Source organism: Diabrotica virgifera, chromosome 8 (genome assembly GCF_917563875.1).
Source record: "Diabrotica virgifera virgifera chromosome 8, PGI_DIABVI_V3a".
NCBI lineage: Eukaryota > Metazoa > Arthropoda > Insecta > Coleoptera > Chrysomelidae > Diabrotica > Diabrotica virgifera.
In genome coordinates, this window is record NC_065450.1 from 145,593,054 (window position 1) to 145,616,333 (window position 23,280).

General features: G+C 34.7%; 1 protein-coding gene across 1 annotated transcript in view; it reads left to right on the forward strand.

Annotated features, from left to right (window-relative positions):
- The first annotated feature begins 460 nt into the window (after positions 1-460).
- The window catches only part of LOC126890287 (sodium channel protein Nach-like), an 80,148-nt gene continuing 57,328 nt past the window's right edge, over positions 461-23,280 (forward strand). Inside the window, exon 1 of the mRNA XM_050659145.1 lies at positions 461-564. Coding sequence (XP_050515102.1) covers positions 461-564 — 104 coding nt within the window. The remainder of the gene's footprint in view (positions 565-23,280) is intronic.

The window sequence follows — 23,280 nt, forward strand, 5'->3', positions numbered from 1 at the left end:
CCATATTTTCTCAGCATTCTGTTTTTCTATTCATTCGCTTATGTTGGATAATAAAAAAGTTAGGTAGTTTAACAACTAGCCATGTTTTTCATTAATACAGACGATTTAATTCACCAGCAAAATTAACCCCGCCACCTTTATTATTGTTTTGTTTACATTATCTGTGACAGTTTGTTTCCTAAATTTGTGGCATTGAAAGATTTTTGACATATAGTCGTTGTACGACATTGTTGCAAATCTGTTTCCCTGTTTACAACAATTCTTGAACAATCCCTCTAATTTCATATCATTGTGAGCGAATATTGTTTAAGTTAAATTTTTAGTGCTTATTTATTGTTTGTGATTTTAAAAATGCCACTCGCTCCAACAGATGCTGCAAGGGCAGTGGCTTTAGTTGATGCTGGTTACAGTCAACGTCATATCGCCCGTACGCTCGATTTATCCAGAACTACGGTACAAAATGCCATCAGACGATTTCGGGAGACAGGATCGTACAACCGCAGGCCAGGTCAAGGCCGACAACGATGCACTTCAGTTCGAGATGACCGCTTCATTGCCACCACAGTATTGAGAAATCGCTTTTGCACCGCTCCTGAAGCTCGTAGGTCTCTTTTTGAGGTAAGAAACGTTGGTGTGAGTAGACAAACGATTAGAAGAATACTGTCAGAAATAAACTTGAGGGCTTTCCGTCCAGCTCGCGCACTACAACTGCTCCCACAACACCGTAGGGCTAGACTTAATTTTGCGCGAGAATATGCTAACTGGACTATGGCGGAATGGAAGAATATACTGTTCTCAGATGAGAACAAAATAGCCCTAAAAGGTCTAGGTGGACGCCAACGTGTCTATAGGCGTCAAAATGAAAGGTTTGCTCCATGCGCTATAACCGAAACAGTGGCTTACCGAGGAGGATCAATAATGATTTGGGGAGGTATTTCTTACGAAGCGCATACTGATCTTTTTGTGTTCGGTAGAGGCAGTGTGAATGCCCAAGTATACGTGTAAGAAGTTCTCCAAGACCATGTCATGCCTTTTGCACCATTCATTGGTGATAACTTCAGACTAATGCATGACAATGCACGTTGCCATACAGCAAGATCTACCCGTGAGTACTTTACTGAAGTCGGGATTCAAGTTCTACCATGGTCAGCACACAGTCCTGATCTTAACCCAATTGAGCATATCTGGGACAACCTCAAAAGACGGGTAAGAGCGAGAGTACCAGCCCCTGCATCCCTTGAAAAGCTGAACATAGCTGCGGTAAAGGAGTGGCAAAATATCCCCCAATCTGATATCCAGGATATTATGAATGGATTGCCAAACCGGCTCCAAGAAGTCCTAAGGGCTAGAGGCGGCAACATTCATTATTGATACCCAATTTTTTTTTTCAATTAGACTTTTATTTCCAAAATATTGTTAATTTGAATTTTTTTAGAAGATTTTTTTCATTTGATATTTGCTGTAACAAACGACTTTTTTTAAAAAAATTATTATTTCTTTTCCGCGGAGGTAGTTTTCACCGTATCCTTCATAAAATGTGGTCCAAGGTTAACAGTTTCTGCAAATTGAAAGAAATACAAGGTGGGCGGTTAATTTTGTAGGTGAGTTTATTTATTACTTTAAAACCGGTTGAGACATGCACATGAAATTTGGTGGGTTTTAAGATGTAGTTATTGCACATTTCTTGGCATACAATTAAGCATTTATTATTCACCATTGATGCCCATACGGGTAATATGAGCCATCATATTACCCGTATGGGCGCCAATGGTGAAAATTAAATTCTTAATTGTATGTCAAAAAATATGCAATAAATACGTCATAACACCCACTAAATTGCATTTGCATACCTCAACCGGTTTTAAAGTAATAAATAAATCGTCAGTTTGTCAAAAAAATTTCAACACCCCCTATCTCGGAAACGAAGCATTTGCGGACATAAGTTTATAAAGCAAACTGTCAATGTTTTTTCATGCAAAATTTTTAAAAACAACCTGTATTGATAAAAAACATGTCTAGTTGTTATAGCACCTAACTTTTTTATTATCCAACATAAGCGAATCAATCAAAAAACAAAATGTTGAGAAAGCATGAGGCTATAGTTAGGTTTTAATTTCAGTATTCTACAAATGCTAGAATATTCCACAGGGTGATGCAAACTTTAAGAAAAAAACACAGTTTGATTCGTACACCCGGTATACAATGAAAATCTACCTGTTTAGCAACAGTATTATTATAACGATATTGTCAAGGAATAAGGCTGTAACATATTAAAAAATCACTTAAATCGGACAACAGGTTTAGGAGAAATAAGACATCAAAAATGACCTATTTTTAAGGTGGCCCGTTAATTTTGGCCCAGAGTGTATAATTTACCTATGGTATCACGATAAATCGTTTTCACCGATTCTAGCGCCATCTATCCACAATTCGAAAAAATATTTCGAATAAAAGGTGCTTACTTTTACATAAGGATTCCAGATCTGCAATAAAAAATGGGGGGTTTCCGCTTAAGATTTTAAAGTTACCCCCCACCCCTCCTCCAGGGGGTGGAGTGGGGAGTCGTGTTTAGTGTCATTCGATAGATTTTTGAAAAATATTGAATACGTATTTTTTAGTTTTTCGATCCGATGTTCATTTCGCGAAATATTCGACCGTTCCGCTACTTTTGGGACACCCTATATATTTGTTCTTTATATTTTCTATCCATCATTAAATTTACCATATCAGTTATTTCGAGATAAGCCCTAAACAGCAAAGAGAGTATCTTTTATGATAGATGCTTGATTGATTTTTTTTTAATTAATGACCAGGGGCCAGAGCACGCCAAATAGAATTCTATTTTGCTGACGTCACAAAATAGAGTTTCATCATGGGAGAACCGACGGTTGCTAGGCAACGTGACGTCACTAAAATAGAATTCTATTTGGCGTGCTCCCGCACCTGGCTCTCTTTACTGTGCTTGTAAGTGTGCACGATTTTACCATATATGTATTTCTTTTATCATATTTATTGTTTATTTCTACATTTACCCAACCACACATTAATTGTTGGTGCAGTTTTGATTTGTGTATATACGCTGTGAGCTCGTACGTAGAGGGGATATTTACAAATTCGCGAGAGCCAGTAGTGGCAAGTCTGTAAACGTTTACCGGAAATTTGACATAAATGTCAAAGTGATTAATTTAAAATTAAAAGTAAAAACATTAATTATAAAAAATATTAGTTGGTCAAAGCTGTGGTATATATTTTTACCTTAAATATACTTACGTTTTAAATACTGAATTTAAGTTTTTTTAATGTTCCGTAATATGTAATTATAAATTAATCTTAGCGCCATCTACACGATAATTGTGAAAGTATCCGAAGTAAGAAATTCATATTTTATCAATAGAACGTCAAAATGATTAGCAAAATCTTAAAAAAATCGATTACAATTTAATTAATTTTTTGCGTTGTAAATATTAAGCGATAACAATTAAATAATAAATTTAAAAATTACCGGTGAAAGTTGATTAGTAATCCGCCAGGAGCGCCACCAGCGAAGCTCAGAGCGTATAGTTTCCTGTTTATTTCTTGTTTTTTGGGATTCACCCTTCTGGTGAACCATTTGCTCAATATACCTATTGTTTTTTTTTTTGTTTATTTCATGATTTTTATTTATCTACTTCTAAGAGGTTTCCTGATAATAGATTACCTCTAAATATTTGCTATGTAATATGTAACATAACTTATCACTATATTATCTTCGACCAGGCGAAAGATAACGTAGAATAAGTTTGGTAGGTAAGTAGGTGGACGACTGTCACCGAATGTATTTATTATTTCTTTATGTAGTGTGTTGACAACATTTTTTTTACGAATTAACTGTTCATATCTTTTCTTGTATATGGTCTCAGAACCTTATTATCTTTACTTACCTGTTTCCGTTTCTAAGGTTTCTTAATTTTCCCCTTGTAATCCCAAAAAGTTAAGTGGCGCCCTCTTTCTATCTTGTCTTATCTTAGGTAATTTTACCTACCTATCTTTTTATCTGTTTATCTTCTCTAATCTACCTTCTCTTGTCTTATCTTTACCTATCTGTTCTACTAGCCCCATTCCACGTTCCAAAAGCTAGTTTCGAACCCACGACTCGCTTTCCACCAACCATAACCATCTGGCTACCGTTCGCAGTGTCTCCATTGGTGATCTTTCTAGCACCATCCAAAAAAGGTTTCAGAGGTTACAATGTCATGCAATGATTTGATACATTTTTAAAATCCTACATGACGTCAAAATTAATGATGCACTGAAAGAAGAGTTTGGTATAAACTGTACCTACGTTACTGTTCGAATAATTATTCGAACATGGAAAAGATGTGTGTTCTCTATCAATAGCACTTGTTGAGATAATACCTATCACAACATGACAATAGGACGTCATAAAGATCGTCCTAACAAAGAGAGAGACTGTACTACTACAGAGGTGCTGGTTCTAAATGTAATGTATGAGGTTATCTACCTGTATCTGTAATAAAGGGGGTGAGAGAGGGATATTTAAACACTAAGGTTTAAAGGAGCTTTTACCATGAGTACTAACATTTTATTAAGAGGAAATATATACAAAATAGAGTAAGAAAACCTAGGAGAGAAAGAGAACAAACATACATAAAACATAAATGCGTGGATGCAACACTCGCATTGATCCAGAGAAAACAAAATACCTACTACAAAACTACAAAAAGTACTTACGAGCTACCAATGAGTCTTTCAGTCCATGTACGCACTATATTGTCTGTCCAAAGTCACTTGTTCCACTATCCAGTCTGGAGACGATGTGGCGATGGTGTGGTTGAAGGCAACAGAGTGTTGCGTCTTACTTGGGCTTGAGAAACAGGTGAGTGATGCTACCTGACACTTTAAAGGTGCACGAGATAGAGAACTGTTGCGTTGCTCGTAACTCTGTTGTCCCTGGAGGACGTATAACAGATCGAGAGATAAGTTTTCACGATTCACACTTTACTTTATCCTTGACGGATTCACTTTTTAGCGTCGAGTCTGGCAACGGTGTGTTGCCCAGATCTCGTACTGATACACTTGAGTGGGGCGACGAGATGTTGCCCTGAGCTAGATTGATTCCACACTGCCCTTTTCTTTAATGGGCGAGTTACCCTCTTGGTACTTGGAGGGTGAGGGAGGTACCGGGATAGAAAGTTATTTTAAGGCACTTGTCTTTTAGGCGCACACATTAAAAACTAACACTAAACTTGTCCTTTGTACATATTGGCACTGTTGACAGTGTTGCAATCAAAAATGGAGCTAACATGGAAAATACTTTGAAATATTTTCAATCCTAGCTCCATTTTTGATTGCAACACTGTCAACAGTGCCAATATGTACAAAGGACAAGTTTAGTGTTAGTTTTTAATGTGTGCGCCTAAAAGACAAGTGCCTTAAAATAACTTTCTATCCCGGTACCTCCCTCACCCTCCAAGTACCAAGAGGGTAACTCGCCCGTTAAAGAAAAGGGCAGTGTGGAATCAATCTAGCTCAGGGCAACATCTCGTCGCCCCACTCAAGTGTATCAGTACGAGATCTGGGCAACACACCGTTGCCAGACTCGACGCTAAAAAGTGAATCCGTCAAGGATAAAGTAAAGTGTGAATCGTGAAAACTTATCTCTCGATCTGTTATACGTCCTCCAGGGACAACAGAGTTACGAGCAACGCAACAGTTCTCTATCTCGTGCACCTTTAAAGTGTCAGGTAGCATCACTCACCTGTTTCTCAAGCCCAAGTAAGACGCAACACTCTGTTGCCTTCAACCACACCATCGCCACATCGTCTCCAGACTGGATAGTGGAACTGGAACAAGTGACTTTGGACAGACAATATAGTGCGTACATGGACTGAAAGACTCATTGGTAGCTCGTAAGTAGTTTTGTAGTAGGTATTTTGTTTTCTCTGGATCAACGCTAGTGTTGCATCCACGCAATTATGTTTTATGTATGTTTTGTTTTCTTTCTCTCTTAGGTTTTCTTACTCTATTTTGTATATATTTCCTCTTAATAAAATGTTAGTACTCATGGTAAAAGCTCCTTTAAACCTTAGTGTTTAAATATCCCTTTCTCACCCCCTTTATTACAGGTACAGGTAGATAACCTCATACATTACATTTAGAACCAGCACCTCTTTAGTAGTACAGTCTCTCTCTCTTTGTTAGGACGATCTTTATGACGTCCTATTGTCATGTTGTGATAGGTATTATCTCAACAGTTACTTCCTACGATTAAAGATTTTACCGGAATAAATAATTTCTCAAATCCACATATATCGGTCTCTATCCTGAGCAACATATTTCCAATTTGTTCTGCCTACTCTTTTAATATCATCAACTATCAACCCACCTCATCTGTGGTCTTCCTCTCGGTCGTTTACTTTGGTAAGGTCTCCAATGTTGTATTGTTGCATTTCAACGTTGGTCTTTTTGTCTAGCAGTGTGGCCTGCGAAGCTCCATTTAAGTTTGGCAACTTTTGTTGTTATGTCCTCGACTTTTGTTTTTGATCTTACCCAGTCGTTCCACTTTTTATCTGACAGTCGTATACCTAACCTCTATTAGTAACCTCTTTCTGTTGTGGCGAGTTTATTCATATTTGCCTTGGTTAGGGTCCAGGTTTGACATCCATATGTCATGATAGGAAGGATGCACTGGTTGAAAACTGCTCCTCAAGTATTGGGGTATTTTGCAGTTCTTAAGTATCCAGCAAAGTTGTCCAAATCCTGCCCACCATAGTCTTGCTCTCCTAGTAATTTCCGCACTTTGCTTCTCTTTGTCAAGTTTCAGGATTTGGCCTAGGTAGATATATTCCTGGACTTTTTCGATACTATCAAACGCCTTTTCATAGTCTACGAAGGCAAGAAATACCGAAATACGGGTAGTTGGTATTCATTTGCCTTCTCTATCAATGTTCTCATTGTCAGCAGATGGTCTGATGTACTATATCCTTTACGAAAGCCAGCTTGTTCCACTGGTTGGTAATTGTCCATTTTGTAGTACGATAAGTACTTTCTGTAAAGGGGCAAAACGGTCACAGGGCCTTACTATGCCGCATTATTGGGCCCATTTGACGCCGAATTTCATAAAAAAGTCCCCATTGGGGAAGAAACCAAACTCTTCCACAACATAACGCACCAGCCACACCTCCGCCGACACCATGGCAAAATTGGTAGAATTGGTTTACGAACTGCTGTCCCATCCAGCCTATTCTCAAGATTTGACCCTGTACGACCTATTTTTGTTTCCAAAATTGAAAAAGTCACTGGACGGGTAGACATTTAAGTCTAATGAGGAGTTCATCACTGCCATCGAAGCCTACTTTGCAGACCTCGAGAAAATGTATTTTTCAGGCGGGTTAAAGAAGGTATAACATCACTGGGTCAATTGTACCGAGCTAAAAGAAAACTACGTCCAGAAATAAATCAGCACTTTTCCAAAAGTTTCATTCTCTTTTGAAGGATAAGTACTTATCGGACCGCCCTAGTATTACCATCAAATTCATACTTGTTATCATAAATTACTTTTTTGTTGATTATTGCAAATTAAATGGTATGGATAATATCTTAGTTAGAATTGAGCCGGTAAATGATCAATTGGTAAAAATGTTACCCGTGTTGAGCTGGCCCCCCCCCCACTTGCAAAAATTAAAAAACAAATAGCCCTGATTTATGAGCTATTTATGAGCTCTCATATTCCGCAAACTAAAAATTTTGAGCTCGTTCCACTGAGCAGGAATTTAATACCCTAGTGGGGGGGGCTGAGTCAGCCCCCCCCCCACTACTTAAAAATAGGAATATTGAATCGGTTTTTGCGGCAGAATTACGAGCTATTTATGAGCTCTTGAAATTATATAGTTTCGATTTTTGAGCTCATCCCCTTCACCCCCAAACAACCCTTTAATTGATTTAACTTAAGAGAAAGATGCTGAGAAAACTTAAAATATATCGTATTGCGAATATAATTCCTATAGCTTATATACTCTAAGAATAAACTATTAAATCAAGAGCATTTCGATTATTGAGCTACAACCCCTTCGCCAGAAAACCACCCTATCTTCCCGGCTTAAGAGAAAGTTGTATTTAAAATGCGTTAAACTAATTATTTAGCGACTACATATCATTTAATAATTTATAAGCTTCCAAATTACGTGCATTTAGATCAGTAAATTGAAATTTATTTTGTATAGTGCAGTCACTGAAGGTAAAAATCAACGATTACCTTCAATTTCGGTGAACCTTCATCGATTTTCACGAAAATTGGTCAGTGGTTAGAGGATACGTCAAGAAACAAAGGTGACATGGTACCACCTTGCGCCTTTACCCTGAGGGTGGACACCGCCCCTTCTCGGGGGTGAAAATTATTTTATAAAAAATAAATGCACAAATCAATAAAAGAACAAATTAAAAGCAAAATTTATTATATAAAGTTAATAAAATAAGTCAATACTTTTTAAGTTATTAAAGACCAAAGATTTTAATTATTTGTGAAAAAAATGCATGTTTTGAAAAGGTTTTTTGTAAATCACTGAAAAACTTTAAGTTTTTACAAAAAAGTTAATAGTAGTTTAATTCGTATAGCTTATATTCTAAGAATAAACTCTTAAATCACGCGTCTTTCGATTATAGAGCTACAACCCCTTCGCAAGAAAACGACCCCATATTCCCGGCTTAAGAGAGAGTTGTTCTTAAAATAATTTAAATTAATTATTTGGCGACTACATATCGTTTAATAATTTATGAGCTTGCAAAATATATGGTGAGCGGATTTTGATACTATCAACTTTTTCTGCATCTTATTTTTCATAGGTATTTCTAAGTACTTTGACAAGTATTTAGTACCTAAGTGTTATAAAATGCATCTCTTTCCCGTTATTTAAGCTTGAACCCTTAGATTTTAACAGTCGCGGAAAAAAATATACATTTAATTACCAATAACTTACTTTAAATTAACATTAACGGGTTTTTCAAGTAAGCAATTTATTATATTTTTATTAGCTTCAATTTTAGTGATGAAAACTTTTTTGTAAAAACTTACAGTTTTTGAGTCATTTATGAAAAATCGCTCTAAAGCATGCATTTTCTTTCCAAAAATTAAAATATTTGATCTTTAATAACTCAAAAAGTACTGATTTATTTTAATCACATTATATAACAAATTTTGCTTACAATTTGTCCCTCTCTCGATTTGTGGGGTTATTTTTAATAAAGTAATTTTCACTCCCGAGAAGGGGTGACATATACCCCAGGCTAAAACCCCAAGTTGTTATTGTCAATTCGTGAAAATAAATGGAGATTTACCGAAATCGAAGGTACTAGTTGATTTTTACCTTCAGTGACTGCACTACAGAAAGAAAATGGCAATTCAATAATTGAGATGCGAATATTTTGCAAGCTCATAAATTATTAAACGATATGTAGTCGCCAAATAATTAATTTAAATTATTTTAAGAACAACTCTCTCTTAAGCCGGGAATATGGGGTCGTTTTCTTGCGAAGGGGTTATAGCTCTATAATCGAAAGACGCGTGATTTAAGAGTTTATTCTTAGAATATAAGCTATACGAATTAAACTACTATTAACTTTTTTGTAAAAACTTAAAGCTTTTCAGTGATTTACAAAAAACCTTTTCAAAACATGCATTTTTTTCACAAATAATTAAAATCTTTGATCTTTAATAACTTAAAAAGTATTGACTTATTTTATTAACTTTATACAAAAAATTTTGCTTTTAATTTGTTCTTTTATTGATTTGTGCATTTATTTTTTATAAAATAATTTTCACCCCCGAGAAGGGGCGGTATCCACCCTCAGGGTAAAGGCGCAAGGTGGTACCATGTCACCTTTGTTTCTTGACGTATCCTCTAACTACTGACCAATTTTCGTGAAAATCGACGAAGGTTCACCGAAATTGAAGGTAATCGTTGATTTTTACCTTCAGTGACTGCACTATACAAAATAAATTGCAATTTACTGATCTAAATGCGCGTAATTTGGAAGCTTATAAATTATTAAATGATATGTAGTCGCCAAATAATTAGTTTAATGCATTTTAAGTACAACTGTCTCTTAAGCCGGGAAGATAGGGTGGTTTTCTTGCGAAGGGGTTGTAGCTTAATAATCGAAATGCTCTTGATTTAATAGTTTATTCTTAGAGTATATAAGCTATATGAATTATATCCGCAATACATATTTTAAGTTTTCTCAGCATCTTTCTCTTAAGTTAAATCAATTAAAGGGTTGTTTGGGGGTGAAGGGGATGAGCTCAAAAATCGAAACTATATAATTTCAAGAGCTCATAAATAGCTCGTAATTCTGCCGCAAAAACCGATTCAATATTCCTATTTTTAAGTAGTGGGGGGGGCTGACTCAGCCCCCCCCCCACTAGGGTATTAAATTCCTGCTCAGTGGAACGAGCTCAAAATTTTTAGTTTGCGGAATATGAGAGCTCATAAATAGCTCATAAATCAGGGCTATTTGTTTTTTAATTTTTGCAAGTGGGGGGGGCCAGCTCAACACGGGTAAAAATGTTATGAAACATGCGAAGTCTTTACGATCAGTGTTTATGGTTGTTTTTACAGTATTGGCTGTTAAAATTTGTGTTCGGTTGTTTCGTCTAAATAGTTGTTTTCGTACTCATTTTGTTAATTAGTTTTTTATTGTGAAGTAGGTAAGACAAAATATTAAGTTTAAGGCGATTTGCCGTACCTTCATTTCGTCAGTTTTTCGTAGAATAAAAATGGATATAACCAGTGGTATAAGTTTACAACATCCATATCATATACCCGTCCTACAAGAGGAAAAACAAAGTATCTGGAAGGTATATGATGGACTAAAAACACTACCTTCAACGGAAGCTGTTAGTCGCTGTTCTTTTTTAACAATTTAACTGTTAGTGACAACAGTAGTACTACTTCACTCAATAGTGCAGTACACTACAGTATTGTAGTGAGTGTAGTATCTGGAGCCTCAGGAGACTGAGACTCCGGAAGGCAGAAGATGACGTCAGAGAAGACATCGAAAGCTCGGCCTAGAAATCAACGATGCGGTGCAACCCGAAACCTGGTGAGTTTAATTTTAATATTAATTCTTTTATTGATATTGATTTTAGCTTTAAGTTTATATGCCAAGTACCAAAAGTAACGGAACGGTTGAATATTTAGCGAAATGAACATCGGATCCAAAAACTGAAAAATCCGTGTTCAATAATTTGCAAAAATCTATAATATGAGTGGTGGGGGGTAACTTCGTAAATAGAGACCCCCCAGTTTTTATTATAGATTTTGATTCCCTACGTAAAAGTAAGCACCTTTTATTCGAGACCTTTTTCGAATTGTGGATAGATGGCGCTAAACCGGAATAAACTATTTAACGTTATACCATAGGTAAATTATAGAAACGATTTAATATCTCGAGAAATACACTTCCAAAAAATGAAAACCCAAAAGAAGAGTTGGAGGTGAAGGACACCAAAGATGACATAAATTTTTTAGAATTGTTGATAGATGGCGCTAATAAATCTTATTTTTTTGATTATAGCGCAATCTATCAAGAATTCTAAAAAATATTTCGAATAAATGTTACTTATTTTTTTCATGGGGAATATAAATCTGCAATAAAAAATTTGGGTTCTTATTTAAGATTTTAGAGTTACCCCCACCCCACCACCACGGTGTGGAGTGGGGGCGTGTTTGGTGTCATTCAATAGGTGTTTTCATTTCGAAATGTATTTCTGGAGATATTAGACCGTTTCTATAAGTTACCTATGGTATCATGATAAATTGTTTTTTTTTCGATTATAGCGGCATCTATCCACCATTATAAAAAATGTGTCAAATAAAAGTTGCTTACTTTTACGTAAGGAATCCAAATCTGCAATAAAACTAGGGTCTTTGATTTCAAATTTTAAAGTTGCCCCCACCCCACCTCCAGGAGATGGAGTCGGAGGTGATGTTTTGTGTCATTCGATAGATTTTTGAAAATTATCGAACACGGATTTTTCAGTTTTTCGATCCGATATCATATGTCTTATATGACATATATCATATTTCGATAATAATCAGATATTAAAAAATGTGTCCTTTTATGACGCATTTCTTCCTAATAATATTCATTTTGGGCCATTTTTTCGTAAATTGTTAAATTATAAAATGAATATTTTCTTACATTACAAGGTCATAACATGTATTGACACAAAGCTTTATATTTTTTACAATCGGTTATTGTGTATATTACAGTCCATTTATACTAATTGCATATGCATTAGCTTTTAGGCATTGATTTAGATTGTATAAAGAGATAAAAAGAAAATCAGATAAAAATTATTTTGTTCAAATAAAAGCTGTGCGATACATACACGAAAATGAGAAAACGTTTGCAATATTACGGAAAAGAATCTAATTTACATGCTTTAAAATATATTGCGAATGAAACAAAATCGTGGCCTGTGAGGTAATTTTCTTCTTATTAATTTTAGTGGTCCGATTTATATTTTTAGACACTTATGTTTATTTAAATAAAAATATTCCAGCAATTAATTAGCAATAAAATATGCCGCCAAAAGCGACCCTCTATCTTCTTTCGTTCCTGAAATATGAGTTTTGGGTACTGTACTTTAAGTATTAAACCGCAGTAGCCATTGCTGCTTGCTAGAGGATAAAGCAAAAAATTCATTTTTGACGTAGACTGCAGACCTGCAGCCATTAATTAGCAAAAAAATACCCACTTATTAGGTCTTTAAACTCGTTATTTACACTTTTTGTGAAATCCGGGGGATGAAAATAACGGCAGGGATGGAGGGGTGAACTTGTAAATTCTTGTATACCACATCTTTCAGCCATTAATTAGCAATAAAATATGCCGCCGAAAGCGACCCTCTACCCAGATAACAGTATAAACTTGGTTCAAACTTGCAACAAGTTTGATACATCAAACATGAAAGCTTGCAGCTTGCTGCAAGTTTGCCATGGGAACTTTGCAAACTTGCAGCAAGTTTAAATCAACAAACTTGCATGAAGTTTGTTTTTTCAAACTTGATTTGATATTAAAAACTTTCTGAAGGTTTGTTTTGTTGTATGATGTTTGTTTTTCCAAACTTGATATAACAAACTTGCTTAATGTTTGTTTTGACATACTAACCACAATTTGAATAAAACAACGTGAATAAAAAATACGGGCATATACTAGTTCGCTCCGGCGGTCAGATTTTAATACCCGACAGAAAAGGGTCACAGGTAAGTTCGCTCCGGTCATTAGAAGCCAAAATTTCTAATAAAATTGCTTACATACTAAGATTTTTCAAAATAGGAACCAAAATAAAGTGAATATTATACAAATAATCTAATTCAACTATCTTGTAAATAAATATGTAACAAATAATATTTTAATATAATTTCTACAGGGTGAGGCAGATAAAGGGCCTCTTAGAAATATCTCGAGAACTAAAGCTAAGAGAATCTTGAAAATTGGAATACAGGGGTTTTGAGGTATGAACTATTTAATGAAAATATTTTCTTCTCTTTGCTACTTTTGGTTATACCGGAAGTTGATTGTAACTTCGTTTTTTTAAATGGGACACCCTGTGTATTTTTACATTTTTGATTCTCCTCGATTTCTTCTTTCTTAAAATATAAGGTTTTGTAATATTATACAGGGTAGGTTAAAAGATAATTACGTTTTCTTATTAATTTCGTAGCAATATTAACACCCTGTAGGATTGTAGTAGATTGGTATAATAAACTCTATTAATGTTCAAATGATTTCTAATATAGTCTACTATTGTTAAGAGTTATTGGTATAGTTAAACTTTTCATTTTAGTATACAGGGTTGGTCGAAACTCGGAATGAGTATTTTCTGAGTTTTCTTAAATGGAACACCCTGTATTTTAGTATTGTAATGAAATGTTATTTTATGGTACTTTTTAATTTCTTAAGCATTCCCTATACCTAACTTCTTTAATTTGTGAGTTATTGGTGATTAAAACCAAACATTAATTGCAACACAAAATAGGTGAAATTTTATTAGGTTAGCCGTGAAAATATTTAGTCACAAATAATTTTTTGGAAATAAATACATATTAATCTATACTGATACTTAAAATTGCCAATAGTGGTTGAGGTATCAAAATACCATCGAAGTTAAGATTGTTGGTGCGATTAATAATTCAGCACGAACTAAAGCAGTTAGGTATATGGAATGCTTAAGAAGTAAAAAGTACCATGAAATATCATTTCATTACAATACTAAAATATAGGGTGTTCCATTTAAGAAAACTCAGAAAATACTCATTCCGAGTTTCGACCCACCCTGTATACTAAAATTAAAAATTTAGCTACACTAATAATTGTTAACAATAGTAGACTATATTAAAAATCATTTGAACATAAATACAGTTTATTATGTCAAACTACTACAATCCTACAGGGTGGGAATATTGCCACGAAATTAATAAGAAAACGTAATTATCTTTTAACCTACCCTGTATATTATTACAAAACCTTATATTCTAAGAAAGAAGAAATCGAGGAGAATCCAAAAATGTAAAAATATACAGGGTGTCCCATTTAAAAAAACGAAGTTATAAGCAACTTCCGATATAACCGGAAGTACCAAATAGATGAAAATATTTTCATTAAATAGATCAGTTTTCAAAACCCCCTTATTCCAATTTTCATAATTCAATTGTCTTTAGTTCTCGAGATATTTCTAATAGGCCCTTTATCTGCCTCACCCTATATATAAAATACAAAAATCACAGAAACAATTTTGCCGATATAAATTCTCCTAGAAATTAGTAGATAAATATTTAATCCGCTTTAGCCAAGGGAGCGAACTAGTATATAATTAAAAGGGTTTTTTGACCACGGGAGCGAACTAGTGTGCTCCGAAAAATACAATACCATTTTATATAACTGTTTATTAATCAGTCAACTAAAATCTAAAAATATAGTCTATTGTCTAAAATTATTCATTGGAACCTACATTAAACCCGCTAGCTTCAGATTCTGATGCTTGGTTTTGTCTGTCAGCTCTGAAACAAATAAAAGAAATTGTTATAAATTCTTGCTGTTTAAACAGAATTAATATATAGGTATGCTATTAAAAAAAGTAAAAATATGTTAGTTCTAAAATTTATTTATATATAATTTTATTATATATTATTATATACAATGGGTTCCAACGAAAATTTGACCCCCCCCCCCCCAAACTCAGAAACAAAGAGTTTCTTCAAAATTAAAAAATGTGAGGGGGATGAATTTTCATGCAAAATTCATGCCCTCAAATGTAACCTCCTACTGCCCCACATCAATCTCCAGTTTTTTTTTAAATAGCAAGTGGGGTGGAGTGCCACATCATTTGAAAGGTATTTTTTTTCTACACAACACTCTATTTTTTAATTTGCGGAATAACTTTTTATTGATTGGACATGATTATTAACAAAAAAACATAAAATTTCATCAAATTAACCAATTAAATTTTCGAAATAACCTCCCCTGACCTCCATACAATAATACAGTCAATTTTCAAAGCCTCTTCATATATTTGCAATTACCTCAATATCATTCAACCAATGAGATTGATGAATATTCAACCAATAAATTAGTTAAATCAAAAATTATCTTCAAAGTTATTACGTAAATTAAATTACGAAAATTAAAAAAAAATAGAGTTTGGTGTAGAGAAAAAAATTTCCTTTCAAATGTGCCTCTCGATCACACTTGACCAAAAAAAATTGGGAGTTGATGCGGGGCAGTAGGGGGTTACATTTGAGGGCATGAATTTTGCATGGAAATTCGTCCGCCTCCCAGTAAAAATTGACGCGTTTATTTAAATTTTGAAGAAACTCTTGGTTTCTGAGGTTCTGGGGGGGGGGGTCAAATTTATTTTAAATAGTATGTGAATACACCTAGAAGCTACAAAAAAAACTTACTTGAAAAACTGAAGAAAAGAAGCTTCATCTTAGTAATAATAATTAAAGTAATAGTCTCGGAGAATTTTACGGTAAATTTAAGTTGTAAAAAACTCAAAGAAAACTGATACAACATAGAACATAACCACAAATTATCACCGCGTGGCAGGTTATTTTTTCCATGTTGCCAGCCGTCGAGTAAGCTTTTTCCCTCAACTTACCTTAAAAACTCCCACTTTTATGAAACAATTCCCTCCTATTTACAAAATCTGTTGAATTATTTTCAAATACTTTGATATTTTTTAAAATATTTTACAATTTGGACTGGAGCAAAAATGACCTTTTGAGTTAACTTTTTCCCTTTTATGTTGTAAATTATCGTAAAAAGGGAAATTTTCCTCCGGATGGCAAGACTTTCGTTGACGTGAGCGTGACATCAGTCAGGGCACCGAACAAAAACGAACCGAACCGAACGTAAGCAGCCGTAAGCTTGCAGCAAAGTTGCTACATACTTGAATCATCATCTTTGTCATAACAATATTGCAGCAAACTTGTCACACACTTACATCGTCATATTTGCCGCAGCAATTTAAAATCAAAGAAGAATCAAACTTGCCACAAGTTTACATGCTATCTGGGTATCTACTTTCGTTCCTGAAATATGAGTGTTGGGTACTCTAGCTTAAGTATTAAACCTCAGTAGCTACTGTTGCTTTTTAGGGGATGAAGCAACAAATTAATGTCTGGCGTAGACTTGCAGAAATTAATTAGCAAGAAAATACCTACTTGGTTTTAGGTCTTTAAACTGGTTATTTTCACTTTTTGTGAAATCCAGGGGTTGGAGGGGGTGAGTTTGTAAATTCTTGTATAACCCATCTTTCAGTAATTAATTCTTCTTCTTCTTCTTCTTAGCCTTCTATCGTCCACGTTTGGACATAGGCCTCTCCCAACTCCTTCCATCGGTCTCTATCCTGAGCAACATATTTCCAATTCGTTCCGGCTACTCTTTTAATATCATCAACCCATCTCATCTGTGGTCTTCCTCTCGGTCGTTTACTTTGGTAAGGTCTCCAATGTTGTATCGTTGCATTCCAACGTTGGTCTTTTTGTCTAACAGTGTGGCCTGCGAAGCTCCATTTAAGTTTGGCAACTTTTGTTGTTATGTCCTCGACTTTTGTTTTTGATCTTACCCAGTCGTTCCTCTTTTTATCTGACAGTCGTATACCTAACATTGCTCTTTCCATAGCTCTTTGTGTTGTGGCTAGTTTATTCATATTTGCCTTGGTTAGGGTCCAGGTTTGACACCCATATGTCATGATAGGAAGGATGCACTGGTTGAACACTTTGGTTCTCAAATATTGAGGTATTTTGCGGTTCTTAAGTATCCAACCAAGTTTTCCAAATCCTGCCCATGCTAGTCTTGCTCTTCTATTAATTTCCGCACTTTGGTTTTCTTTGTCTAGTTTCAGGATTTGGCCTAGGTAGATATATTCCTGGATTTTTTCTATCTCACTGCCATTTATAGTTATGCGTCTGGGGTCATCTGTGTTTGTCATTATTTTTGTTTTCTTCATGTTCATTTTTAGGCCGACGTATTGGGAGCTGCCTGCGAGTTCCTCCATCATAATTTGCAGTTCCTCGAATGAGCTCGCTATAATCACAATGTCGTCAGCGAATCTGAGGTGGTTTAGCTTCTTGCCATTAACGTTAATGCCATAGGTTGACCAATTTGTCGTTTTGAAGACGTCTTCTAGTGCTAGGTTGAAAAGCTTTGGCGATATTACGTCTCCTTGTCTCACGCCTCTCTTAATAGGGATGGGATTTGTATTTTCGTCTAGTTGTACTATCATAGTTGCATTTTCATATATATTATGTATTAGTTGTCTATATCTCGAATCTATTCTACAATTATTAATAGCTTGTTCTATGGCCCACATCTCGATACTATCAAACGCCTTTTCATAGTCTACGAAGGCAAGAAATACGGGTAGTTGGTATTCATTTGCCTTCTCTATCAATGTTCTCATTGTCAGCAGATGGTCTGATGTACTATATCCTTTGCGGAAGCCAGCCTGTTCCACTGGTTGGTAATTGTCCATTTTGTAGGTCAACCGGTTGTTAATAATTCTCATGAATAGTTTGTATACTTGACTGAGCAACGATATCGGTCTATAATTCTGTAGGTCACATTTGTCCCCTTTTTTGTGTAAAAGTATTACTAGTCTTTCGTTCCAGTCTTTAGGGATCTTGCTATTATGAAGACATTTATTAAATAGCTGTGTTAGTATAGGGATTGTTACTGTTTTGCTTGTTTTCAAGAGCTCAGCAATTATACCGTCCTGTCCTGGAGCTTTATTATTTTTTAGTTCTTTTAAAGCTCTTTCTATTTCGAATCCCTTTATATTTGGTAGTACTTCTGATCCCACGTTTTTTATTTTTCTTTTGATGTTCACCTTTGTTGATTCATTAGGCTGGCTTTGGGAGCTGTACAAGCTTTTGTAGAAGTCTTTGACTATTTTTGTAATTTTATATTTGTCCTTCTCTTCCTTACTATTGGCGTCTTTAATTTTGATGATTTTTTGAACACCCAGTGCCGGTCTTAGACATTTTAAGCCTCTGTTGTTTTCAATGACTCGCTCTATTAAGTTCTCGTTCCATTTTTGTAAGTCGCGTTTTAGTTCTTTTCTAATTGTTTTATTAAGTTCTATGTATTCTTGAGTATGGCGTTTGTTTTGCGTTAGTAGTTGTCGTCTTTCCGTCATTAGTTGTTTAGTTTCGTTGCTTATTTTGTCTTCTTTAGTACTTGTTTTCTTTGCGACCTTTAGTCCGGCTTCGAGAAGGTTCTTATTGATGTTTTTGTTAATTTCGTCAATTTCATCTTGATTATGTGAAGGATCATATTTGAACTTATCCGCTAAGACCTCTCGGAATTGCTCTTCATTTGTTTTTAATTTAAAGGCATCTATTCGCGTTGTTTTTTTAAATATTCTTTTTCTCTCTTCTTTCATGTTAATATTTATTTTTGCTCTAACTATACGATGGTCACTACCCGTTGTTACGTTGTTGATTGTTGTTACGTCTTCAAATATTCTTTTGTTGTTTGAGAGAAAATAGTCTATTTCATTTTTGGTGGTTCCGTTAGGTGCAACCCATGTCCACTTTCTGTTTGGTTTCTTTTTGTAGAAGGTATTCATAACATACATGTTTTCTTGTTCCAGGAATTCCATAAGTTTTTCTCCCCTGGTGTTTCTTGTGCCGAATCCAAAATTTCCAATCTTGCTTTCAGAGTCTTCAATCTTACTTCCAATTTTGGCGTTAAAATCTCCCAGTAATTAATTAGCAATTAAATATGCAGCCGGAAGCGACCCTCTATTTACTTTCGTTCCTGGAATGTGAGTGTTGGGTACTGTATCTTAAGTATTAAACCGCAGTAACTATTGTTGCTTGTTACGGGATGAAACAACAAATTCATTTTTGGCGTAGACTTGCAGAAATTAATTAGCAAGAAAATACCCACTTGGGTTTAGGTCTTTAAACTGGATATTTTCACTTTTTGTGAAATCCAGGGGTTGGAGGGGGTGAGTTTGTAAATTCTTGTATACCCTATCTTTCAGCAATTAATTAGCAATCAAATATGCCGCAGGAAGCGACCCTCAATCTGCTTTCGATCTTGAGATATGAGTGTTGGCATGGCTACTCTAGCTTAAGTATTAAACCGCAGTAGCCATTGTTTCTCGTTAGGGGATGAAGCAAAAGATTCATTTTTGGCGTAGACTTTCAGCAATTAATTAGCAAAAAAATACCCACTCGGTTTTAAATTCTTGTATATCCGATCTTCGAGCAGTTAATTAGCAATAAAATATGCCGCCGGAGGCGACCCTCTATCCACTTTCGTTCCTGAAATATGAGTGTTGGGTACTGTAGCTTAATTATTAAGCTGCAGTAACCATTGTTTCTCTGAGGGGGTTAAAGCAATAAATCTTTAATTTGCGTAATAAATTAGCAAAAAAATAGCAAAAACATAAGATGTAAGTCTCACACCTCCCTTATGAAATAATTACTCTAGCTTTTTTTTAAACCTGATGATGGAATTCTTATTCTAATTTAAAACCTGATGATGGAATTCTTATTCCGAAAACGTTTGTTGTCTTAATGTAGGCCTTTTTAGGATATTTTTAAATATACCTTTTACAAACAAACTATCCCACACAAACCTTATGGAAATTAGGTCCCAGTGGATTTAGTTCATGCTTTGGAAAAATACTCTTTAAAGCATCCTGATGAAAAGTTCTCACGGACAGATCTCGATCTAATGGAAGGTTTTTGAGATATAGAGGCACAAACTCGGAAAATTTTAAGATTTACGGGGTATTTAAATTCCTGGAGTTACTGGTTATCTGGCAACATGTAGAGGTTAGGATCAAAGAAAAGTACTAGTAGTCTAGTACATTTTCCTAGCTATCTATTGGCGACGTTTACTTTTACCTTGAACTTGACCTTCAAGGTCATGCCAAGGTTACGCATTCTTATTCGAGCGGGAACCTATGTTTCTAACTGCAACAATGAATATAATGGATATATCTACGTTTGAATATGACCTTGAAAATCATGGTCAAGGGTATTGGGTTAATGGGTTATATATTCCAAAGTAATGTAATAAAAGTTTGAGATTTTTCCACGGCTTAACGATACCAACCTTTAATTTGACCTTGATCATGACTTTCTTGATCGTATCAAGGTCATGAGAATTTTAATTCTCATGACCCTCCCGCGGCGAAATAATTTTGGTAGGAACATAAGCTTAACCCTTTGCACTCGTCTATATTTTCTATTGTGATGACATTCTACTCGGAATATTACCTTATCTTCGTATCTGTCCACTCGGAATTTCTTTTTATATGGAAATTTTCAAAAACGTTGAATTATCCACGTCCATCCGTCCGTGAACTCAACTCCTCCGTCATTATACAAGGTCGAATGACAAATGAGGTCTCAAATGAAAGCTTATAATCCAATGTTGGTACTAAAGGATACAAAGACCTAGGATTTCCGGTTTTAGAAATTCAACCGCAAGTACTGTTTTACGGAATAGTACAAGTGGTATATTATTCGATGCGCCTTCGCAGGACGATAACAAATATATACAGTATGTCCCTGTAAGTTGTATCCATATGGAAAACTTTTTTATTATTAATTTTACGAAAAAAGTTATTCTTTATAAAAAGCTCTGCATGGTCCAAAACCTAAGATTTAACCATCAAATATCAAATTTTTTTGAATATTATACGAGGTATGTCAAAAACTTTGATTTTTACTCTAGAGTAAAGTAGCTTTATTTTTCGTAATATTGGAAATTGCTATTATGAAAAGTTGTTTGGAATTAAGAACTATATTCTAATATGCAATTACATCCTTCTAATTGAATTTTTTTTTTTGAAAAATTATGGATAATTATCATTATTTTTTCAGTTATTTCAATTCTGATAACTCTTTTGTTATTAATTTTACGAAAAAAGTGATTCTTAATAAAAAGTTGTCGATGGTTTAAAACTTAAAATACAACCATCTTATATCAACTTTTATCAATTTTATACGAGGTATGTCAAAAAAGATTTAGATCGAAAGTAAAGTACCTTTATAGTTCAGAATATTTCAATTAGAAGGATGTAATTACATACTGAAACATAGTTTTTAATTCTAAATAACTTTTCATAATAACAATTTTCGATATTGTGAAAAATAAACGTATGTATTTTACTCGTGAGATAAATTCATATTTTTTGACATACCTCGTATAAAATTGATAAAATTTGACATAAGGTAGATGGTTGTATTTTAGATTTTAGACCATGCAGAACTTTTTATTAAGAATCACTTTTTTTCGTAAAATTAATAGTAAAAGAATTATCTGAATTAAAATAACTAAAAATAATGTTAGTTATCCTATCCATATTTTTTCAAAAAAAAAAAAAAAAATTGAATTAGGAGGATGTAATTGAATACTAGAATACAGTTTTTAATTCCAAACAACTTTTCATAATAGCAATTTTCAATATTGTGAAAAAGAAAGCTACTTTACTCTTGAGTGAAATTCAAACTTTTTGACATACCTCGTAAAATATTCAAAAAATTTGATATTTGATGGTTAAATCTTAGGTTTTGGACTATGCAGAGCTCTTTATAAAGAATAACTTTTTTCGTAAGATTAATAATAAAAAAGTTTTCCATATGGATACAACTTACAGGGACATACTGTATTTCCGGTTGACCTAGGACTTCAGGTTTTAGAAATTCAACCGGAAGTACTGTTTTAAAGTCGCCGGAATAGTACAAGTGATATATTATTCGATGCGCCTTCGCAGGATGAGAACAAATATATACTTACGGTTAACCTAGGACTTCCGGTTTTAGAAATGCAACCGGAAGTACTGTTTAAAGTCGCCCGTCTGTCTGTCCGGCCGCGAATACAACTAATCCGTCACTATACAATGTAGAATGACAAATGAGGTGTCGATTGAAAGCTTATAATCCAAGGATGGTACCTGGATAGTACCAAGGATGGAAGTGAGAAATTTGACCTCGGACTTCCGGTTTCGGAGTTGCAACCGGAAGTAAATTTTTACTTTCATGTATGAGAACAAATGTATACTTTTGTTTTGTATATCATTTCCGGTTAAAAAGTTTTAAACCAGAAGTGCCATGTTATAGTCGCTGAAATAGTACATGTGACATATCAATTGAAGCGTATTGAAAAGTCGAGTTTGAATCTTCGAGTTCCGGTTTTGAAGTAATTTCCGTTTAATAATATTGATTTTGTATGTTTCAGGCAGCTCACAAAAAATCCACAAAAACAAAAAACGGCTTCGATCACCAAAAAAATTAATAAAACACTATAAACATATGTACTCCACGAAGAAATAATTCAATTCAATTAAACTACCGAAAACAATACGTTATCTAAAAGAAAAAGAACATTAAGGTTTGATATTGGGTAAATCAACTATCGAGGGCCATCGAATGAGCTATGTTAGGAGTATCTCTGAGAGAACATAAACGAAACGAGGACGTGCGAAGCAGGACGAAGGTGGAAGATGTAATTGGAAGAATTGGAAGTCGACGAGAAAAATTGTACATTGGAGACCACCCGAACACAGTCGTAGTAGAGGAAGACCACAAAGACGATAGCTAGACGACATCAAAGCCAAAGTGGGGAGAAACTGGCACCAAATGGCACAAAACAGAAGAGTGGAGAGCTCATGGGTAGGCCTTTGTCACGGAGTGGAGGCAAACAGGCTGAAGAAGAAGAAGAAATCAACGTTGATTTACGACACTGACAATT